This window comes from Xyrauchen texanus, chromosome 17 (genome assembly GCF_025860055.1).
Source record: "Xyrauchen texanus isolate HMW12.3.18 chromosome 17, RBS_HiC_50CHRs, whole genome shotgun sequence".
Classification (NCBI taxonomy): domain Eukaryota; kingdom Metazoa; phylum Chordata; class Actinopteri; order Cypriniformes; family Catostomidae; genus Xyrauchen; species Xyrauchen texanus.
Window position 1 is genome coordinate 14,251,320 of NC_068292.1, and position 22,542 is coordinate 14,273,861.

The 22,542-nt window shown below is 38.6% G+C and overlaps 1 protein-coding gene across 1 annotated transcript in view; it reads left to right on the forward strand.

Moving 5' to 3' along the window:
- The window catches only part of LOC127657805 (triple functional domain protein-like), a 188,531-nt gene that overhangs the window by 133,439 nt on the left and 32,550 nt on the right, over window positions 1-22,542 (forward strand). Inside the window, exons 22-35 of the mRNA XM_052146720.1 lie at window positions 466-588; window positions 943-1,137; window positions 2,791-2,906; window positions 3,384-3,450; window positions 5,022-5,131; window positions 5,265-5,334; window positions 7,280-7,369; window positions 7,812-7,904; window positions 9,062-9,173; window positions 9,464-9,654; window positions 9,799-9,900; window positions 12,247-12,386; window positions 12,815-12,914; window positions 16,775-17,018. Coding sequence (XP_052002680.1) covers window positions 466-588; window positions 943-1,137; window positions 2,791-2,906; window positions 3,384-3,450; window positions 5,022-5,131; window positions 5,265-5,334; window positions 7,280-7,369; window positions 7,812-7,904; window positions 9,062-9,173; window positions 9,464-9,654; window positions 9,799-9,900; window positions 12,247-12,386; window positions 12,815-12,914; window positions 16,775-17,018 — 1,753 coding nt within the window. The remainder of the gene's footprint in view (window positions 1-465; window positions 589-942; window positions 1,138-2,790; window positions 2,907-3,383; window positions 3,451-5,021; window positions 5,132-5,264; window positions 5,335-7,279; window positions 7,370-7,811; window positions 7,905-9,061; window positions 9,174-9,463; window positions 9,655-9,798; window positions 9,901-12,246; window positions 12,387-12,814; window positions 12,915-16,774; window positions 17,019-22,542) is intronic.

Consider the following 22,542-nt stretch of genomic DNA (forward strand, 5'->3'; position numbering starts at 1 on the left):
AAAAAAACAGCCCCATCACTATTTGAAAAAAGTCATTTTTGATCTAATCTAGACAGACCCCATTTCCACGTGGAGGATTTTTTTTATGAGAACTCTTTGAAGTAGTTCAAGAAGTTTTTTCAAATTGTAATAGCAATTTTTCATGTTATTAATGTCCTGACAACATTGTGATCAGTTGAATGTCACTTTTTGTGAATAAAAGTACCCATTTCTTTCCAAAAATTATTCTGCCTGTGTGTGTGTGTGTGTGTGTGTGTGTGTGTTGTGTGTGTGTGCATAGATATATATATATTTATTTATTTATTTTGTGTGTATGTCCCCAGAATGTGATTTTATGAGGTCGTGCTATTCTTCTGAGAATTTGTCTGAAATTGTCCTTGCGCTAGTAAAAAAAAAAAAAAACTTGCAGAAGTGCGCACACGGACACAGCTTTAATCATATTAACGGGTTTTGGATTTTCTGCAGGCTCTGGAGTGGATCCACGATACAGGAGAGTTCTACTTGTCCACACACACTTCCACAGGCTCCACTATACACCACACACAGGAACTGCTCAAGGAACATGAGGAGTTCCAGATCACAGCCAAGGTGGGTGTACACCATGTTTGTTTGTACTTCTTGGTGCATTGTGGTCACAAGTGTGCATATATGACCTATTTTACAATGGCTTTGAACATGGCACATCCAGTAAAGTTTCGGAACACCATGAGAGTGATTCAATTATTACATCATTTTCATTTATGGATTAACTATCGCTTGAAAGCAAAGATTATTCAGTTACTCAGCAGTTGTGATTTTCAGTGACCACATGCCTCTTGATGGTTTATCAAGTCACAGGCCCTCATGGGAGTGCACAATAGGACTCCATATGATGTTTACACTCTTATCTGTGTAAGTGTGGATTCAGCTCAGGTCTCTGTCTCTGACTCTCTCTCTCTCCAGCAAACCAAAGAGCGGGTAAAGTTGTTGATCCAGCTGGCCGATGGCTTTTGTGAGAAGGGCCACTCCCATGCGAGTGAGATTCAGAAGTGGGTGGCCTCGGTGGACAAACGCTACCGTGACTTTTCCATCCGTATGGACAAATATCGTTCCTGTCTGGAGAAAGCACTCGGCCTGTCCACAGACTCCAACAAAGTGGTGAGAGGGCTGTGTGTTTGTGTGCAGAGATGTGATGCTTGTGTTAACATGATCTGCAAGGCAGTGTGTGATGGCTTGAGTTGTTTATTATCTTCCTCTTTACTGTAAGAGTTGCAATGACATGTCAATTGATTCTTCACTAAGCCCCGCCTTAAAAACAGTTCTGGCATTAGCAACAGTTGCATTGAATGAAGTGAACATGTATAAAATTTCTTAGGACACCTATATTTGTTACAAGGCAAAAAAGTGTAATAACCTAAAGCTGCATTATGGAACTTTGTGCTCTCTTGCGTCATCTGTGGTTAAAATCTAAAATTGCATGCAGTTTTCAGAAGAACACATTACACAAGTTGGGTTTCGGCACTGCTCTTCTACGTGGATGAATCTCATGGTTTGGGCTTACCTGAACATTGCCTCTGTGTGATCATGACTGAGAGATATTCAGAGATGGAGACATAATGTTCTATTTTCATGTTGATATTGTCTTATTCTATTACATATTTAAAACCAAAATATTACTCGCTTTGAGAAAGAATGAATTTTACACTTATAGCACTTTTCTGACACTACATTCAAAACGCTTTTACATAGAGAACAGGGGACTCTCCTCCACCACCATCAGTTACCAGTATTTTTAATATGATTATTCAAGCTTTTATCTACTATTGATATTTGTATTACAGCCTACTACACACTAATTTAAGAGGTGAAACTCATGGTATGGATGAACGTTACACATATGAGTTCAATGGAAGACTTTATTATTTTTATATTATAATGTGCAGCATCAGTTGATAATGCAAGTAAAACCGTAATACTATAATAGTACGTCGATGCAATGCACACAATAACACTGTAAACTAAAAACATAAAACGAGGATTCAAAAATGATGGGGATGAAAAATACTTTATTAAACATGAAAATATAATGCTTACATATGCATTATAAAAATTACAATAATACGTTTAATTAATCATTTCTTAAGCAGTGTAGTTATAATAGATAGATTAATATGTGCAATACTATGCAATAAATCGGTACATTTTAAACAACTTGAGATGATTGCACATTTCACGGGGAACTATAGTACCTTGTACTAACTTGAAACTATAGTGGATTGTAAACAATCTTTTAAAAGGACAATAAGTGATAAAGTAGCTTGTGCATTTCTGCGACTGGGGCAAAAGATATGATATCACTCTGCAAAAGATATGCTGTCCTGAACTGTGTTACGGTGACTGACTGAACTAAAGTGAAAAGTGTACTTTCCCCAGCAGGAACACATGACAGCCGGTTCTTCTTTTCTGCGTTTACGGACATGATGTATTGACGTAAGGATGAATGACATTATCCTGCGATTTTGCACCAAATCCGACCCAACAGCTCCAAATACAAATTAGAATAGGAGTCAGGAAAGGGCATTGTTTTGAACACTGTTGAAAATGTCTCTTTGTTCATTTTTATCAAAACAATCGTCCGTAGTTCAGCTTTAACATCAACTATTTAACATATTTAGGTCATTGTATTGTTGATATTCACCGAAGAGTTCACAGTACCATTCACAGTGAGCATGTTGTAGAAAGGGGTGTGGCTTAACAATAATCTAATGAAAAAAAGAGGTGTTTGAAATCGTGTTTATCGTGTGGTTTCAGAGTAAAGATCTGCAGTTGGACATCATTCCAGCCAGTGCTCCTGGTGCAGAGGTCAAATTTAGAGAAGTCAACCATGAACTCAACGAGGAGAAGCGCAGATCAGCCCGCAGAAAAGAGTATGTCCTTCATTATGTGATCATATACGAACATCAAGCAGTGCTGAAGAGGAAGTGTTGACACTATATTTAAGAAAATCCATTTTTAGTTGTTTTCAGTTGTAAGGAAACCCCTTAATATGCTCTGCAAAAATCATTTTTTTTTTATCATTATTTTTGTATTTTGTATTTTTTTCTTCAGTCATAATTGTGTAAGAGAATAAGTTCAATTAAGTTTATTTTTCTTTGCTGAGGTTCATCCTAGTGAGGTTAATGCTCAAACAAGAGAGAAACAATTTGTCAGTGGGTAGGAAAAATAACTTAATATGCATTCTACAAAAACCTAAACATCATGCATTAAGATAACTCAGTGTTTTTCATTTTGAGGGTTTTATTGCACATTCAAACCACTCCCAAAGTCTTTGTGTGAAAGATTCCTTTCAAACAAATGTTGACAAAAGGTGTCTGGTGTATTCCCCTACTCTCGCTCTCTTTCAGGTTTATTATGGCAGAGCTCATTCAGACTGAGAAGGCATATGTGAGAGACCTGCGGGAGTGTACGGATGTAAGTGTTGTTTTCAAGGTCTGCTCTGTATGGACATAGTGAACACTGTGATGGTGTGGTACACCAGTGTCACATTTGGACAGATCAGGAAAAGCCCTGTGCTATTAACAGCAGTACTGCGCTAGAACAATCCAGTTTACCTGGGAATAACTGCTGTTGTGAGACATGTGTCAAACACTGACCACGTTTACATGCATATCCTTGTCTGATTAAAATCAATATTCCGTGTTCAATAAAAATGAAGCTCAGTCGACAGCATTTGTGGAGTAATGTTGATTATGAGAAGAAGAAGAAATTGACTCGTCCCTCCTGTTATTAATAAAAATAAAAAATGGAGGTTGCGGTGAGGAATGGTGGAAGTGAATGTGGTACATTTTTGGAGGGTTTAAAGACAGAAATGTGAAACTTGTAATTTTATAAAAGCACTTGCATTAATTCTTCTATTAAATATTTGAGCTGGAAAATTGTTTAAATTGTTATTTTTCACAGTTGATTTAGAGTTTTTTTTTACATTACATAGTCATGGCAATAAAGTTGTAAAATTGAGAAGGATAGGGAGATTTTATCACCCATAAAATTATCTTTTGGCTATACTTTTGAAACAGAGTATTTTAACATTTATGGAATGGCCCCATTAACTTCCCTTGTAAGAGTCTCACTGTAAATATAATAAATGCCCTACTGGAAATACTGTAGCTGCTCACTCTCACCGTTCATTCCCGGCCCACACGACTCTACATGCCGAAGTGTCCTTGGGCAAGACACCGATCCCAAAGTTGTTCCCAGTGGCAGGCTAGCGCCTTGCATGGCAGCTCTGCTGTCATTGGTGTATGAGTGTGAGTGTGTGAGAATTGGTAAACACTAAGGTTAAAAAAGGCGCTTTATAAGTGCAGACATTTACCATTACCATAGTACAACTGCAGCCACTGCGTGGATTAATCATTAGTGTCTCTAAACCACTAAGGGTGTTATAACCATATAATAACATTTCACATATAATAATAATAACAAAATAAATCATTTACATTTCAGTATGCTTATGATTGGGGATTTAGTTGAACCACTCTGTTAGTTTACCACTACGACTAGGCGGGTCAATTGTAACAATTGTTAATGTCATTTTTTTCAGTAGGTCTAACAAATAAAATAATGAATGTTCACAATGGTTTTTGTTTTGAAATTTAGGAAGATGATTAAATAGTCAATATTGATGAAGCAACGGTTTGCATTTATTGGAAAAGGCTGACATTATGGCATTTTTTGTATATGCAAATAGTAAATAAATGAGATAACTAAGCTTGAACTTGAATGCTGCCATTCATTTTGCATTCTTAGATCTTCTACACATCAAAATGTAAAAAAGCAATACATATAATAATATTAACAAAGCTAATCATAATGACTCACTTTCTTAACAATGAACTATGGGTTAAAAATTGTCCCTTTGTACCTCCTTGTAGTGAGTGTCACATGTGGATTGTGTGTTCATCCCCGCGACAGAAAGGGTCATTCTGGTTGACTACCTACTAAAGATTGTTGACGGTGTGTGTGTGTGTGTGTGTGTGTTTCAGACGTACCTGTGGGAGATGATCAGTGGCTTGGAAGAGATTCCCCCAGGGATTGTCAACAAAGAGCACATAATCTTCGGCAACATGCAAGACCTATATGAGTTCCATAACAAGTCAGTGATCCCAAACTATGGACTGTACCCCTGAGCTGAGATGAATTATTCTAAATAATTCAGTTCTAACCCCATTTACTTATACCCATTTCCTTATCTCTGTCCTTTTCTCTCTCTTTCCTTTTTCTTTCAGCATTTTCATCAAAGAGTTGGAGAAATATGAGCAGCTTCCAGAAGATGTGGGTCACTGTTTCGTCACATGGGTGAGTGTTTCACGAAGTGGAACAATCGCAGGAATGAGATAATAGTCTTTTATTTCAAATTAAAAAATACAAACAAAAACACTCTCGATAAAGAAAAACAACAGAAAAAAGAACAATCAAAATGGATAACAAACACAAAACCGACTGAGACTAGAGTGGTGCTGACAGAATTCAAGTAACTCACAAAACTATCTGGCAAGGACTAAGGGAAAAAGGCACCATATATACAGAGTGAAACACATCAGGAACAGGTGACAACAATTAACACAACAAGAACTAGATGAGGAGGCGTGGCGAGGGGGCAGAGTCAGGGGAGCCCATACAGACAAACAGAGGGCAGACCAGGTGGGGTTATGACGGAGTGTTTCAGTGTACTGGATAATCCTATCAAGACTACATGTTGTACATGTATGTTTGTGCAATTTATGATGGATCAAGTACAATTTAATAGAATTCTAGAATCCCTTATTATTGTGCGGTATTCTGATGAGCCAAAACATTATGACCACCTGCCTAATATGATGTTGGCCCTCCACATGCCGCTAAAACAGTGCCGACCCACAGATGCATGGCCTCCACAAGACCCCTGAAGGTATCCTGTGGTATCCAAGTTCTGTAGGTTGTGAGGTGGAGCCGCCATAGATTGGACTTGATGGTCCAACACATCCCACAGATACTCAATCAGATTGAGATCTGGGGAATTTGGAGGCCAGGTCAACACTTTGAACTCTTCATCATGTTTCTCAAACCATTCCCGAACAGTGGCCAGTGTGGCAGAGCGCATTATCCTGCAGAAAGAAGCCACTGCTTCAGGGAATACCATTGACATGAAGGGGTTTACCAAGTCTGCAACGATGTTTAGGTGGGTGGCATGTGTCAAATTGACACCCACATGAATGGACGGACCCAGGGTTTCCCAGCAGAACATTGCCCAGAGCATCACACTCCCTCCACCGGTTTGTCGTCTTCCCAAAGTGCATCCTGGTGCCATCTCTCCCCTAGGAAAATTGTTCTCACGTACATGGCCGTCAATGTGATGTAAAAGAAAATGTGACGCATCAGTCCGGTTCTGACCCTCGTGTACCCATTGTAGGTGCTTTCGATGGTATATCAGGGCACTCTGACCAGTCTATGGCCAAGTAGCTCCATACGCAGCAGGGTGCAATACACTGTGTTTTGACACATTCCTACCGTAAACATCACTAACATTTTCTGTGACTTGTGCCACAGTAGACCTTCTGTCGGTTCGGAACAGACAAGATAGCCTCCGTTGCCCTCGCGCATCAATGAGCATTGGGCGCCCAGCACCCTGTTGCCGGTTTATGGTATGTCCCTTCGGACCACTGTCAGTAGATACTCACCACTGCTGACCATGAGCACCCTACAAGCCTTGTTGTTTCACAGATGCTCTGACCCAGTTGTCTGGCCGTAACAATTTGGCCCTTGTAACTTAGGCCTTTACTCCTGCCCATTTCTCCTGCATTCAACACATTGACTACGAGAACTGATTGTTTGCTTACCATCTAATCTCCCAAGACTTTGACATGTGACTTGTTAGGAGATGATCAATGACATTCACTTCACCTGTGATTGGTCATAATATTTTGGCTCATCAGTGCATATCACAACTACCAAATAGTACCATGCTATTATTTTATGTACCATTTAAATATAATTTTACACGACTGTGGTAGTAATTTAGTACCATTGTTTACAGCATATTAAAGTACCATGGCATTTCTGACTGATATCACTTTACAATTGCACCGCATTAACCACGAATTAACAGTGTTATGATTTGGGCTGATAGTTCTCAACAGCTAAATTAGTCTGTCTGCACTGAATTTCAGAAGTGAAAATAGAACATTTTGATGTTTAAAATGTTTTTAAAATGTTTTTTGTGTTTTATATGTTTAAATGATTTGATATGTTGATGTTTTTTCAGGCGGATAAGTTTCAGATGTATGTGAATTACTGTAAGAACAAGCCTGACTCCACTCAGCTCATTGTAGAACATGCAGGGACCTATTTTGATGTGAGTATTGAGCAAACTAATTATCAAAATCTTCACATACAAGCAAGTTCACAAAGACAATATTCTGTTTAAGTACCCCTCTTGTACTCTTGAATCAAGTAAGTTCTGTGATTTATATAGACAGTGATTAGGTAACCCTATTGTGTGTATTTTAGGAGGAATGTGGGTGTGTGTATGAATATTTATGTGACATTGTAGATGGTCTAATGATCAGGTGCTGTTCTACAGCTGGTAGGTGGAGGGATAAGAAAGAGGGTACTTCCTGTGTCTGGGAGTGGTTAATGTGTTAAAATATTGCCAGGCATTCGGGGCAGATGAGTTCTTCTTCAGGCCTGAGCTCTGATGAGTGACTATAGCCTTGACCTTTGCTTTATCAAAACTGTGTTATGTGGAAGATGATTGTTGTTTATTTTAGAGGAATTATGTGTTTGTACATGTACAGGAAATTCAACAGAGGCACAGGCTTGCCAACTCCATCTCTTCATACCTTATTAAACCAGTTCAGAGGATCACCAAGTACCAACTGTTGCTGAAGGTCTGTGTTCTGACAGAAATCAAATAAACCCAGCATAGACTAAACTCAAACCCAGCACAAACTAAACTCAGACCCAAAACAAACCCAGCACAGACTAAACTTAGACTCAACACAAACCCAGCACAGACTAAACTCAAACCCAGCACAGATTAAACTCAAACCCAGCACAGACTAAACTCAGACCCAACACAAACCCAGCACAGACCCAACATACACCCAGCACATACCCCAACCCAGAGCAGATCCAAAACAAACCCAGCACAGACCCAAGACAAGCCCAGCACAGACCCAACGTACACCTAGCATATACCTAAAACAAGCACAGATCCAACACAAGCCCAGCATAGACCCAACACAGGCCCAGCTCATACCCAAAGCAAGCCCAGCAATGACCCAGCACAGACCTAACACAAACCCAACACAAGCCCAGGACAGACCCAAAATAAGCCCAGCATATACCCAACACAAACCCAGCACATACCCAAATGAAGCCCAGCACAGACTCAACACTCATCTAGTTCAGACTAACCACAAACCCAAAACAAACACAGCTCAAAATTTACCCAATCCCAGCAAAGGCAAGACACAGACTGAAAAAATATCTATCACAAACTTGGCTTATACCGTATTCAAACAGAAACTACACAAACCCAACACGAACCCAGCACAGACCCATCGCAAACACATCACATACCCATAACGGACTAAACTCAAACCCAGCACAGGCCCAACACAAACACAGCACGGACTATGCACATATCCAACACAAATCAACAATGACCAGACACAAATACAAGCACAGACTAAATACAGAATGTGCCCAAACGGGATCCACAAGACAAGACAAATCTGAACACAGACCCCTCACAAACCTGGCACAGACCAAATACAAACCCAGAACAGAAACTACAAAGGCAAAAACAGACCCCATCTCAGACTAAACACAGCACAGACAAGACATAAACTGAGCACATATACATCACAAACCCATCACAGACCCATCACAGACCCAACACATTCCTTACACAAATCTAGCACAGGCCAGACACTTACTGCGCAACAGTTACCTAGTAACAGTAAGCCCAGACCTACACAAGAAGTTTCAATGCAATTCATTATTATTATTAAATGTAAAAGTGTAATTGTTATATTTGTAGGAACTGTTGACGTGTTGTGAGGAGGGCAAAGGTGAGATTAAAGATGGTCTGGAGGTAATGCTTAGCGTGCCCAAGAGAGCCAATGATGCCATGCACCTCAGCATGCTGGAGGGTGAGTCACAAACACACACATTTACATTTTATTATTTTGCAGATGCTTTTATACAAAGTGACTTACAAATGAGGAACATTACAAGCAATTTGTCATTCAAGAGCCAACATTATCTGCAGTGTCATACTGCCTATGAAAAGGTAGAGAAAAGAGAGAACGAAACGCATGTTACCTTTTTCTTTATGAGAAGTTTACACACAGCTTTTAAATCTATCCCAAAACTTTGTTTTAAACCATGTTTTGATGTTCAATCTGTCTATTCTTTCACTCTTTGCTACATTCGCTCTCAGGTTTTGAAGAGAACATCGAGTCTCAGGGTGAGCTGATTCTGCAGGAGTCATTCCAGGTTTGGGATCCAAAGACTCTCATTCGTAAGGGCCGTGAGCGGCATCTCTTCCTCTTCGAGATGTCCCTCATCTTCAGCAAGGATGTCAAAGACTCCAATGGCAGGAGCAAGTACCTCTACAAGAGCAAGCTCATGGTAATGGAAGAAATTATGTCTGGCTTTTCATTTTTATATGACTTATTTGAAAAAAGAAATATTTTCATATCTAACTGGTTATTTATGTTAGTGAAGCTTTACTGTAGACTTTTACAATGTTTGATTTCTGATTATTCTGTCTAGACCTCAGAACTGGGAGTTACAGAACATGTGGAAGGAGATCCCTGCAAATTTGCTCTGTGGGTTGGAAGGACACCTACCTCAGACAGTAAAATTGTTCTAAAGGTACGTTCCAAGAGATTTTCTACCTTGTCTCGCCAAGCTGGTGTTCAGCTAATCTTTCTCGTTTCCCTGCCTGATCAAGTTGTTGATTAGCTGGTTTAGGTGGTCGACCAGCTGGTCTCCCTGCTTTACCAGCAAATAAGTGCCCAAAACCCCGCTGTAATGAAGTTCAATGGAAACGAGGAGGCGAGAACCGGCTTAACAATATAAATAGTTTAATGATAAACTGTAAAAAGACAAACACAAACAAATGAAAGTCAGCTGCCCATAACTCACTCTCTCTCTCTCTCTCTCTCTCTCTCTCTCTCTCTCTCTCTCTCGACCACCGTCTCCGATCGCCTTTATCCCTCTTGGGCTTGATAAGCCTGAGTAGTGGCCGGGTGTGCAGGATTCACGGCCCCGCCTTCCGCCCTGCCACACCCTCTAAAAAGCATCAGAAGTAGCATTATAAAATGTATTTTTAAGTAAACATGGCAGAAAGGCTCTGCATCCATGTATGTTTTGGTTTGCTAATGTCCTCTGATCAAACCTGACTTTCCATCGATCTTTGTGATAAAGAGGAATCATCAGATCAGATGAGTGGATGTATTTTCAAGAAATTCTGGCTTTGAGTCATGCTATTGTATAAAATCAATGTGTTTTATAAGACTTTAAGTTAACACTTATGTAACTTCTGTCTGAATGGTTACCCTTTTTCTCTGAAGACAATAATGAATCATGCAATGAGTCATATGTCTTTCCGTGTGTTTCACATGTATGCACTTACGAAGGGAATTCAAATGGATGCTTACAAGTTTACGTGTAATATTTCTAGGCTGGGTTACAGGATAAAGTCATCATGAAATGCTGTTTGCTACCAATTTTATTTAATATTTTACAATAATCTGATATATTTCTGAGTGAAACAGTATATTCAACATGGAAAAAAAAATCTGTTTGGCAGAGCAAAGATTTATGCCTTGGATTTAATTTGATTTAATTTGACCTAATCAGGAATTTACTTGACTTATCATGGGCTGAAAAGTAAGATAAATTCAAGATATTTGCTGTAAATGAAAGACCTTTCAGAGAAGCTGAATTGGATTTTTATCAAATATTATGTAGACAACATTTTCTTTATTTTAAATAGCATGCACCGAGTGGCCTGTGTAGCTCAGTGAGTATTGATGCTGACTACCACCCCTGGAGTCACGAGTTGAAATTAAGTCTCCTAAGCAACCAAATTGGCCTGGTTGCTAGGGAGGGTATGGGGTAACCTCCTCGTGGTCGCAGTTAGTGATTCTTGCTCTCAATGGGGGGTGTGGCAAGTTGTGCGTGGATTGCGGAGAGTAGAATGAGCCTCCACATGCTGTGAGTCTCCGCGGTGTCATGCACAACGAGCCACTTGGTAAGATTGATGGTCTCAGAAGCGGAGGCAACTGAGACTTGTCCTCTACCAAACGGAATGAGTCGAGTAACCATACCACCACGAGGACCTACTAAGTAGTGAGAATTGGGCATTCCAAATTGGGGAGAACAGGGGATACAAATTGTAAAATAATAAAAATGAAAATAACATGCACTTGTGCATAATAAGACCATGAACATGTATTAAGAAATTAAATGGGCTAAATTTTGAATTCACGTTAAATGGATAGTTCACCCAAAAATAAAATTTTTCTCGTTGTTTACTCATCCTCATAGCATCCCAGATGTGTCTGAATTTCTTTCTTCTGCAGAACAAAATTTAAGATTATCTCAGCTCAGTTAATCCATACTATGCAAGTGAATGGTGGCCAGAACTCTGAAGGTCAAATAGCATAAAAGTAATCCATATGACTCCAGTGGTTTAATCAATTACTTCTGAAATTATCCAGTTGGTTTTGGGTAAGAACAGACCAAAACGTTATTCCTTTGCACTATAAATCTTGACACCAGTCTCCTTGCTTCCTATTGCTTACACTTGTAAATGAGCTTGAAATCATAATGGTGCTTAGAGACAGCAATGGCAAGATGTACAGTGAAAAAGGAGTTATATGTTGGTCTGTTCTCAACCCCAACCAGCTAGATCGCTTCAGAAGACATTGATTAAACCACTTGAGTCGTTTGGATAACTTTTGTCATGCCTTTATGTGATATTTGGACCTTCAGAGTTCTGGCCACCATTCACTTGCATTGTGAGGACCAACAGAGCTGAAATAGTCTTCTAAAAATCTTTTCTTCTAAAAATGTGTGTTCTGCAGAAGAAAAATTGTCTTACTTTGACAATTCCAGGTTTAATTATTTATTTATTTTTTGTATATTGTATATTTGTAAATAGAGGTTAACAAATCACTTGTGTGTTTGTGTGTGTGTTTCGTGCACCCCAAGGCTTCCTGTATTGAAAACAAACAGGACTGGATCAAACATGTTCGTGAAGTTATCCAGGAGCGTACCATCCATTTAAGGGGTGCACTTAAAGAGCCAATCCACATCCCCAAAGCGACTGCATCCAAGCACAAGGGGAAACGGTATGTTAACCAATCATATCAGTCCAAAATCTGATAAACTGAAATGGTTCTAGGGTCCTAAATTACATCAGTTATACAAAAGAAGCAACTTTTCAAACCAGTAAAATTTACCACAGGACTGTCCTTCCTATTTTAGTTCAAGTTTGCAACTATTTTGACACACATTGGGTTCCTAAAGTTTGAGAAGTTTTTTTCAGCAAAACAATTTCAGTGAAGTTTAATTGTTGAAACATTGTCATGAATTTTTGAATTTAGTATATCAAAGTACTAAAACATTCATTTTATTTCCAGGTTTGAATTACATTTTGAATCCAAGATTTTCAATGTGGTTTCTGACTTTAGGACCTCACTGTAAATGTTACATGGTCTCAAATGAACTCATGTCTAGCTGGTTCTTGCTCTTTTGACTGATACATATAAAATCACAGGGATGTAGAGGATCTAGACAGCCAGGGTGACGCAAGCAGTCAGCCTGACACTATCTCCATCGCCTCCCGCACCTCCCAGAACACGCTGGACAGTGACAAGGTGAGTCGACCTTCATCTAAAAGTGTCATGAACAGCTACAGCTCCTGGAGCATTCAGCAGAGCTCAAACCTCTGCTGTTGTGGTAACATGTTTAGACCTGCAGCAATTTCAGATAGGGAAAGTTATTTATGTCTTCATTGAACACTGAAACCTCACCCTACAAGTGAATGTCTCGATGGGTTACACCTGCTTCAACATTCTTTTAGGCAGTGTTGGGATTAATAATAATCCCATAAAGATAGTAATTAATAAAGAAAGCTACTTTCTATGAAATGTGCCTTCTTAAAAATGCACAACTAATACCTTCAAACACCAGTTGTTTAATTCATCCCTGTCAAGACTATCTCAGAGGAAGAAAACAGCACCTTTCTGTCCAAAATTTACTTTTTGCGGCCCCTTCCAATGGTGGGTGAATCAAGAAAATGTACCTGCCATAAACATTTCTTACCAGCCATGAAACTGTAGCATATTTAGCTTTTTTTTTTTTCATATAAAACATTTTTGTTTTGTATGGCAACCAAATTGTTTAGCTTTTTAGCTCCTAAATATCATATTTGTGACAAAGAGTTAAGGTGACTGTGCCGCTCGAGTTGAAAAATATATATATATTTTTTTTAGTGGGGGGCGGGACATCAGAACATAGTGACTCGTATTTTCATTTTGGTGGCTTAATGTGAGGAATATTACACATAAAATGTTATGCCACATGGAGTTCAAGAGAAAAAAATGACTTCCTTGATAACCTATGTCTGTGATATGAATCGGGCACCATTACTTATATCAGCGAAGATCAGACTAACATTCTTGCAATCGATTTTAAAGGTGCACTCTGTAATTTTCTCTCTTTAAAAATGTTGTGCTCCTTAAGAAATTAATTGTAATTTTAAAAAATATGTATAAAATCATGAGCAATCTCATTAAACGAAGACTCCAGTCATATCAGTGAAAAGCTGTTTTATTCTGCATGTAGAGGGTCCCCTCATGGGGGCTGCCATGTTAAGATAAAATTACTAGCTGAATACAACTCTCTTAATCTCAGCAACCACCCTGTTAATGGATATTTTTATTAAATTAATCATGGCTGACTGCGATTAGTGAATTTCTACATATCATCGGTAACCGAAAACTGCTGATTTTCAATGATGCTGCATCCACACCACTAGGTGTCAGTGTAAGTCCAAGAGGACCCGCATAAAATATTACTGAGTGCACTTTTAAACAGCTCCTAATAAAGTAACAGTCACTGGCCATTTTTTTTACATGCCAAAGCCAATTTTTAATCGCATTTAGCGCTTGGCAAGTGTTCATTTGGAACCTGCCTACAATAAAAGATTTTTAATAAGGATTCACTGCAAGTACAGTTTATTACAGGATGAGAATTACTTTGTACATGTGCTACATGTGCAGTTTTGACCAAGTGGCATCCTGTTGTCTTTATATTCCTTTAACCTGATTAGTGACAGACGTCATTGGGGTTCCTCACTGGGGAAAGTTGTGTGCGTTGCTTTGGGTTTAGCAGCACAGATGCTCAATCTCCCACTCACAGTCAGACCTCTTCTCTCACACACCCTCACACAAGTGCCTGTTTTTGTCACTGATATGTTGCCTCCTACAACAACACGCTACTTGCTGATATTCACAGATTTAAACACACTTGGAAACACCGTCTTTTCTCTGTTTTCTGTCTGTTTTCTGTCTCTCTCTTCCTGTCTCATTTTCTGTGTCTCATACCAAAACAGCTCCAACCCGCATCTCAGTATAGCATTCAGATATGATATTCTTCTCAGCACAATTGTACAGAGCAGATATCTGAGTTACCGTACTCTTTGTCAGTTCGAACCAGTCTGGCCATTCTCTGTTGACCTCTCTCATCAACAAGTCATTTCTGTCCACAGAACATGTGGTTTTAATGTTGTGACTGATTGGTGTATATGTGTGTGTGTGTGTATACAGTATATATTTATATATACTGTGTGTGTGTGTGTGTGTGTGTGTGTGTATACAGTGTGTGTGTGTGTGTGTGTGTGTGTGTGTGTGGATATATATATATATATGACACGCTTGTGTAGCTTCTCAGGTGCGTTGCGTCATAAACATTCATTTTTAGTCAGTTAAATATAGTTTAATACTTAGAACACATATTGAGATCTCTTAGTTCGAATTTGCGCTCCAAGTGTTTTGAATGCAAGAACGTAACGCATGTTTGTGTTGTTGCTTCTAGATGGTTGTTTTCTTCACTGTATAAACTGTGCATTGCTCATACAGCTGAAGTTTCACTTACTGCCCTCTGGAGTAAACAGGTGTTACTACAAGCTTGCATTTCTCAGGAATCTTCCTTATTACGGTCCGGGAGCATTGAGATTAATCGCGTAAATTATTTTAGCGCATTGAATGAATGCGTTAAATCGACAGCCCTAATATATATATATATATATATATATATATATATACACACACACACACACACATATTCAGTATATATACGCATATATAAACTGCAATATTTACAGTATCGAAATATCGTGCAAGCATTTTTTTAAAGAAAATATTTCATATATATTTTTATATTTAAATTTTGATAATTAATTACTAGAATATTTAATAATGCCTATAAAAATGGTATTAAATTAATTCTTTAATTATTATAATTACATAAAATGATTTCATATTTTAGATAAAACAAGAGAAAAATAACACACAGAGACTTACTAGCATAGAACAGAGACTTACTAGCAGAAGTGCATCAAATTTAAAAACTCTGCTGCCTTTGCTAAGTATAATTCAAAGATGCTATTAAAACATTTCTGTCTTAATGCTCTCATACTTGCAAGTTATGAGACATTGAAGAATTGTGAAACTAGTTTAATAACATGCTCTTTGGAAAAATGAATGAACAAATAAAAATCAATGATGTTCACAATATATCGGCAGTATAATATATCAGGAATATGCAATACATCACCCAGACCTAATGCGCTGACATACAAAAGCACGTAAAGAGTATCTCTAAATTAACTCATAACCCTGATGGCCCCTCTCACAATGGCTCACTGTTTCAAGCATCTAAACGTACACAGACCCTTCTCAGTTGATGGTGAGGTGAAAAGGTGAGGCTCTGAGAATCAGATGAGTCCCTGCACGTCACATCTAATGAGCAATAATTTGCCTCCGGCTCCTTTAAATCTTGGCACATTGTGTCCGTCTCTGCCTCCTCTCCCTTCCTCATGCCAGCCGTCACTCCTTCAGACTGATTCCATTGCCGTGGCAATGCGAGGATGTGTCAGCAGCCTTCAACAGCCTGCCACATTACCTCACTGGAGTCTTGAATGCTTCATTATGAACTGCAGATGAGATTTACTCTGAAAAAACGGTTATTCAACGTTCATTTTCAGATTGAAGGATATAATACTGTTGGAGATGGGGACTTTTGACAAAGATCGTCAGTTTATGTGATTGTCTGTGTTAGAATGTACTAAAAGGTTTTGCTTTGGTTGAAACATGGCGTGTAAGGGTTCAGGGTCAGTGGCTCACCTCTTGAGCTCATTGGCGATGCCACATTTCCACTGGGTACGTTCATTCTGATCTTAAAGGGATAGTTTACCCGGAAATGAAATATTTTCTCACCTTCATGTTGTTTCAAATCTGAAAAGAGATCTTCACCGGAATGTTCAGGACTGATAGCTTCATTGTATGGAAAACGGATGCAATGAAAGTGAATGGTGACTGAGGTTAATCAAAAATCAGATTTTTCATTTTTGGGTGAACTATCCCTTCAAAAGAATTTAGTTTGCTCACTTTTGTTGTTTTTATTGCAGAAATATTTTACATTTTGAATTTGACATTAACTTCTCTCTCCGCAGTTTTCCGGTGGCTCAGAGTTGACTGTGGTCATCCATGACTTCATGGCCAGTAATGGTTCAGAGTTGACGGTACGTAGAGGTCAGACAGTGGAGCTAGTAGAAAGGCCCCAGGACAAGCCTGACTGGTGCCTGGTCCGAACCACCGACCGCTCCCCTGCCCAGGAGGGCCTGGTGCCCAGTTCCATGCTTTGCATTGCCCATTCCCGCAGCAGTATGGAGATGGAGGGCATTTTCAACCATAAAGGTAAGATGGAGAGCTATTCCTATTTCCTTCAGTTTGGAATGGGTTCTGGGTTGAGTTTGATTGGACTAAGTCATGTCCAAACCTATACAACTTTGCTTCTGTAAGGAAAATCAAAGAAGTTTTGCAGAATGTCCAAGCTGCTTTCTTCCATATGATACAGTATGTTGACCAGGGGTTGTCTCAATCACCATTAAATGAGTCATTCTGTATGGCAATTCTACTGAAGACAAATTTGTGAGTGGAACTGTCTGAATATCTTGCTTGGTGGTCATGGTCACTGTTTACTGACCACGTTTACATGCATATAAGAAAATGGTTTATTCCAGGGTTTTTGCAGAAAGTGGCGTTCTGAAACATTGTGTAAACAAAAATGCTGATTTCCTTACACCATTTAAGGGATTAAGAGAAAGCGGCTTAACACACCTAGGTTTCTCTCTGAGAACGTGTCTTAATGTAGTTATGTAAATGCATAGGGTCCTTTTAAAGGGTGTTTGAAAAGTGCATGTGCGGGGAAAGACTGCGATAACCATACCTGTCAACACTCCCGTTTTTCCCGGGAGTCTCCCGTATTTCACACCCATCTCCCGCCCCCCACCCGTTTTGTTATTTCTCCCGGGAAACTCCCGTAATTTGTATGGCCCAAACATCGTTATATGAATAATCACATCAATATATTATTCCAAGGTTGTCCAGTTGCCAGATCTTGAATGAAACGCATCCTACTCACACAATCGACACATCGTACAAATTTCAACCCATTTGTGACCTCAACCTGGCAACTTACAACCCAGTTGCGCTGTTGACTTCTGCGTAGGTAGTAGACGCAGGAAGTTGAATCAAGCATCACTGGTAGATGGGAGGAGAAGACTCAGGTGGCACTCCAGCGAAAAAACCAAAATATGCATGTAAATTTAACAACAGCTGGACGGAAGAATTTAATTTCATATCTCGAAGCCATATCGACAATGTCCACACCTTTTGCAATGTGTCACACTGATTTTAATATCGGACATGGTGGGAAAAATGACGTTACTCGGCACATTAAATCACAGCGGTACAATTTGTGTATTTAGTCTGCCTCTGCCATCCAGCACACCCCCACTCAGAGGTCTCCCGGATTTTGTTACCCAAATGTTGACAGGTATGGGGATAACAAATGTCATAGGATGGAGCCATGTTTATGAGAGTGAAGAGTACGCCTCTGAAACAGTGCAAGCGGGAACGCTGTTTGAGATCCGCATCCATGTAGATGTAGTCACTGCCATTGTAGGGAAACGAACAACTTGGAGATTCAGTTATCAATAACTCAATTTGTGTTTCACAGAAAAGTTGTATGGTTTTGGAATGAGTTGATGATGACAAAATGTCATTTTTGGGTAAACTATCCCTTGAAGCTGAGTCAAAGTTTGGATTTGCTATCTTAAAATGTTTCTACCTGTTTTTTGTTTTTCTGCTTGAAATTCCTGCTTCTATCTGAAAGTAATATAGGATAATTGTATGGGGTCAGATCATTTAATACATTTCACAGAGGCTGGACAGTGTTTTGAGCTTGGGCGGTCCTTAGACGACTCTAGAATAGTGTTTTAATGTTTCTGCCCATTCATGGGAAGGACCTCCATGTACATGCTTGAGGGATTACTTAAAGACACGTAAACACGTGTGTGGGGTTTCCAGCAATTCCTTTGTGGAAGAGTTGTTAAGTAACCTCTTTTGACTGGAATTTGGGCTTTTTATCTTGTCTGGGAATCTCCAGTTTTTCATAGCATCGTAGGAAACGGCTCTTTATAATATGTATGTCAGCATTTATGTACTTCTCTGAAATGGCGTATAACCATGAATTGTTCTCCAATCTAAGAAATGGTCATTTTAACCAAACAGCAATTATAGCCAAGTTGGTCCAAGATGTTTTATGCAGGAATTAAAATGAGGCCAATTTTTGGAGGGTTTAAAGGCAGAAATGTGCATCTTATAATTTTATAAAAGCATTATTCTTCTGTTAGAACTTGTGTAATAGTCTAGCTGTAAAGTTGTTTAAATCAGAATTTGTACAGTTTTAGGGTTTATGGCGTTACATCGTCATGGCAATGAAGAATTGGATATAACTTTACACGAAAATGGTTAGTAAGTGATTTTATCACACTGAAATCATGTCTTGTGGCTATACAGAACTTATGAAACAGTGAGTTTTGTAATGTTTACAGATTGGCCACATTAACTTTGTAAATATCTCACTGTAACACGGATTTTTGCTTTTTTACAGAAAAGAAGGGAAAAAGTATTATTTGTGGTAATCAATATTATACCAAAAATGCAGTTGATTGAGCTTGTATTGAACCAATACAATTTCTATAGTCATTTGAATTTATGTGCACTAATAAAACAATAGTAATATTAGTATTACATAGTTATAAACAGCTATATTTATTGTTACATATTTTTACTAAAACATTAAACGTGATATCTAGCTATATTGTCATTTGTTATGGCTACTGTTCCAGCTGTGCTTAATCATAGTCAGATAAAATGAGATAAGATTATGCTAAGGTGTTTGTCTGAACTGTATTTTCTCCAGGGGAAATAGATCAAAGCAGTTTAAAGGTGCGAGCGTCTCCTCTTGACCCTGAACCTGAATACAATTTTAATTGCCATTCAGCTATACTCATTCTTATTAGGGTTGAAGTGCAATGGGCATTTGGTAACCATGGCGATGGTTTGTGGCAAGTGATAAGCAGGGTTGCCAGGCTGCAGGGGATTTCCCTTCTAGACCGTATCCATGCAGACTAATGAACCCTTTCTCACAACCTGCGATGATGTGTTTCCACCTTATTTAGCAGTGTAAATCTAGCAAAAAAAAAAGATATTTTGAATTTTTTCATGATTTAGTTTATATTATAACATTATAATTTGTATTGTATTACCCTGGAATCTTGTGGAACCACAGTGATGATACGGTGATGTTTCTAATACAGCTGCAGAGAGAGTGACAGTAATATTTGCCATGTTCTCTCTTCTGACAGTCATAATCCACTGCTCTATGTATTTATTTATTTTTCTTGATTTTGGAAAGTTGTGAAAATGTAAGTGATATTTTCTTCTAATATTTTAGAAAATGGGTATGCAAAACTTATATTTGCCATTATTCAAAATTCACTCCTATTCAACGCTATCGAAACAACACTCTAAAGTTGTTACCGTGTCACCATTATGGTGATCTGTGCCCACTTTTGTCAAGTTGGACCCTGTAAAACTATCTCAGTTCTCCTTGTGCATGTGCAACTGAAGTGCAGGTTTATATGTATTTCAGTGGAGAAATACGTTTATTTAATGACTGACCTAGAATCAGTTATAATCTTCATTATTTAAGATATGTTATTGTATGATCCAAATTTGAGTCCATTACATTATAAATATTAAGTTGTAACAACAACAGTTAAATAGTGAATCTGAGTTAAGTATACTTGTGAGTAGTTACAATAACTTGGAGTAAATAGTTAATTCTATGTGAACACCAAGTTAACTTAATTAGACAAGAGGGAACGGGTTTACTCAATGAATAGAGTACAGTCATGTTATTATTGTTTTCAGCACGTGGTCCAAAACCTGCAAGTGTGAAAAGGGTCCATCGTTAGATTTAATGTGTGAAATCACATCTTGTGGTTTCGATTTCCTACAGCAACTGCCGGATGCCATCTCATTCACTTCAAATCAGGTTGTGTAGGCAATGATACATCTATATTATTGCTATGCAATGGCATGCCTCTTCATTGTCCTCAATTAAAAGCCAACATGAAATGGCCATCACAATGGCTAACACGTTTAACATCCACAATGTGGCTTTATTTCAAGTCAACAGATTGTTCAGCAAGAAATGATGTGGAACTTGAGTTTGATCTGTAGGGATTTGTATGAACTGTGGATTATTGGCTATTATATTATTTGTTTATATTATTTTCCTCACCAACATTACTTTGGATTTGGAAGCAGAACATTTGTTTCAGAGGTGGGAATGTTATAACACATCTTTAGAATAATGCACACTGATGAATTCTGCACAAAGAGACCAGGGACGTTTATGAAGAGAGTAAATATGGTCAAATTTGATTTCATGTCATCTTTAAGGTCACGTTTTGCGCAAACTTCATCTTAGGACTATGAAGTGTTATTGTCTGCAAGTGTTTATGGTTTATTACAGCTGTAATACATTAGTTGCAGTAGTTGTAGAGTGTATCTTGAACTCTTGTAAGAGTGTGTGCAGTTCTTCAGTTCATGATCAGAGATGTGTAACATGGAATCTGCCATAGTTAGTCAGTTCTGTTAATACATCTGAATGGGCCATGTGTTGTGACAAAGAAATTATTACAAAGAAAGAGAGGATGTGGTGAAACGAAGAGGGTCACCAGGCAAAGATTTTTGAGGTCACCCACACAAGGATGACTGGGCAGCATCTAAGAGCAGATAATTAGTCGGTGCAGGGTGTGGTGTACAGTTTAGGGAGTTCCTGAAACTCACTTAGAAATTATGTTTAGCTCTTGGTTTTTTAAGAAAGGGCTGTTTAGGTGTCCTAGAACGTCTGATCTCATGAAAATAACATTTTGTTCAATTATATCAAATGTTTCCTTACACAAATCGCAGCAGTTCTGAGGTGAAATGTCCTCTGTGTGGTGCTAAAAGTGAGTTAAACCTACCTTCCTTCCCTAAACCTAAACCTAACAGATAGTGTCATAAAAAGCAAATGTGAGTTGAAAAGCACAATTGCTGAAGCATCCATATTATTTTGTGGTTTCATTGACAGTTTCGGCTCACGTGTCGACTCGCATGCTCTTTGGGACTCATTTCGGTCCTTTACATCACAACAACACTTTAGTTGAGCTACCGCACAATTTGATCGCACTCGAACGAGCTTCTAAATGAAGTTAGTTGTGTATGCAAATGTTAAAATGTATCACTATACAAATCATGTGCTATATACTGTTTCAAGGACTGTTTGTTGGTGACATCAAGTGACGACATTGTTCCATGAACATTTGTCAAAAACAGAGACTGTTTAGCAGAGATGGGCCACTTCTATTAAAATTAATGGGAGAATTTGGAATGCCCAACGGCAGCCAATGGTCAACAGATGTAGAAAGAAATCCCGCCTTACAGAAATCGTCTGTCAATCAACTCAAGAATGAGCATGCGCAATAGCTAAACAAGATAGTAAAATTTTGTTTTTTTAGCATATTCTGAGTTCAAGACGCAGAGTTTTTATACCAGTTGTGACAGAATGACATGCCCCTCCCATGAATTATCATCGTCCGCTGTGAATTTTCCCTGTTTGGCGGAGCTTGATGGTGCTCACCTGAACCCAATGAAGAGCACGAGATACACGAGAGCACGTCTGGTCTTTACCTGCTGGCGTCTTTGTAGGTCCAGGAATGGAGCCAACATTCAATGTCATATCTTAAACTTGTAACAATGAATATCTTATCAATGAAGTGAACTTGTCTACACACTATGGCATAACTGTGTCATTGAAGTTTTA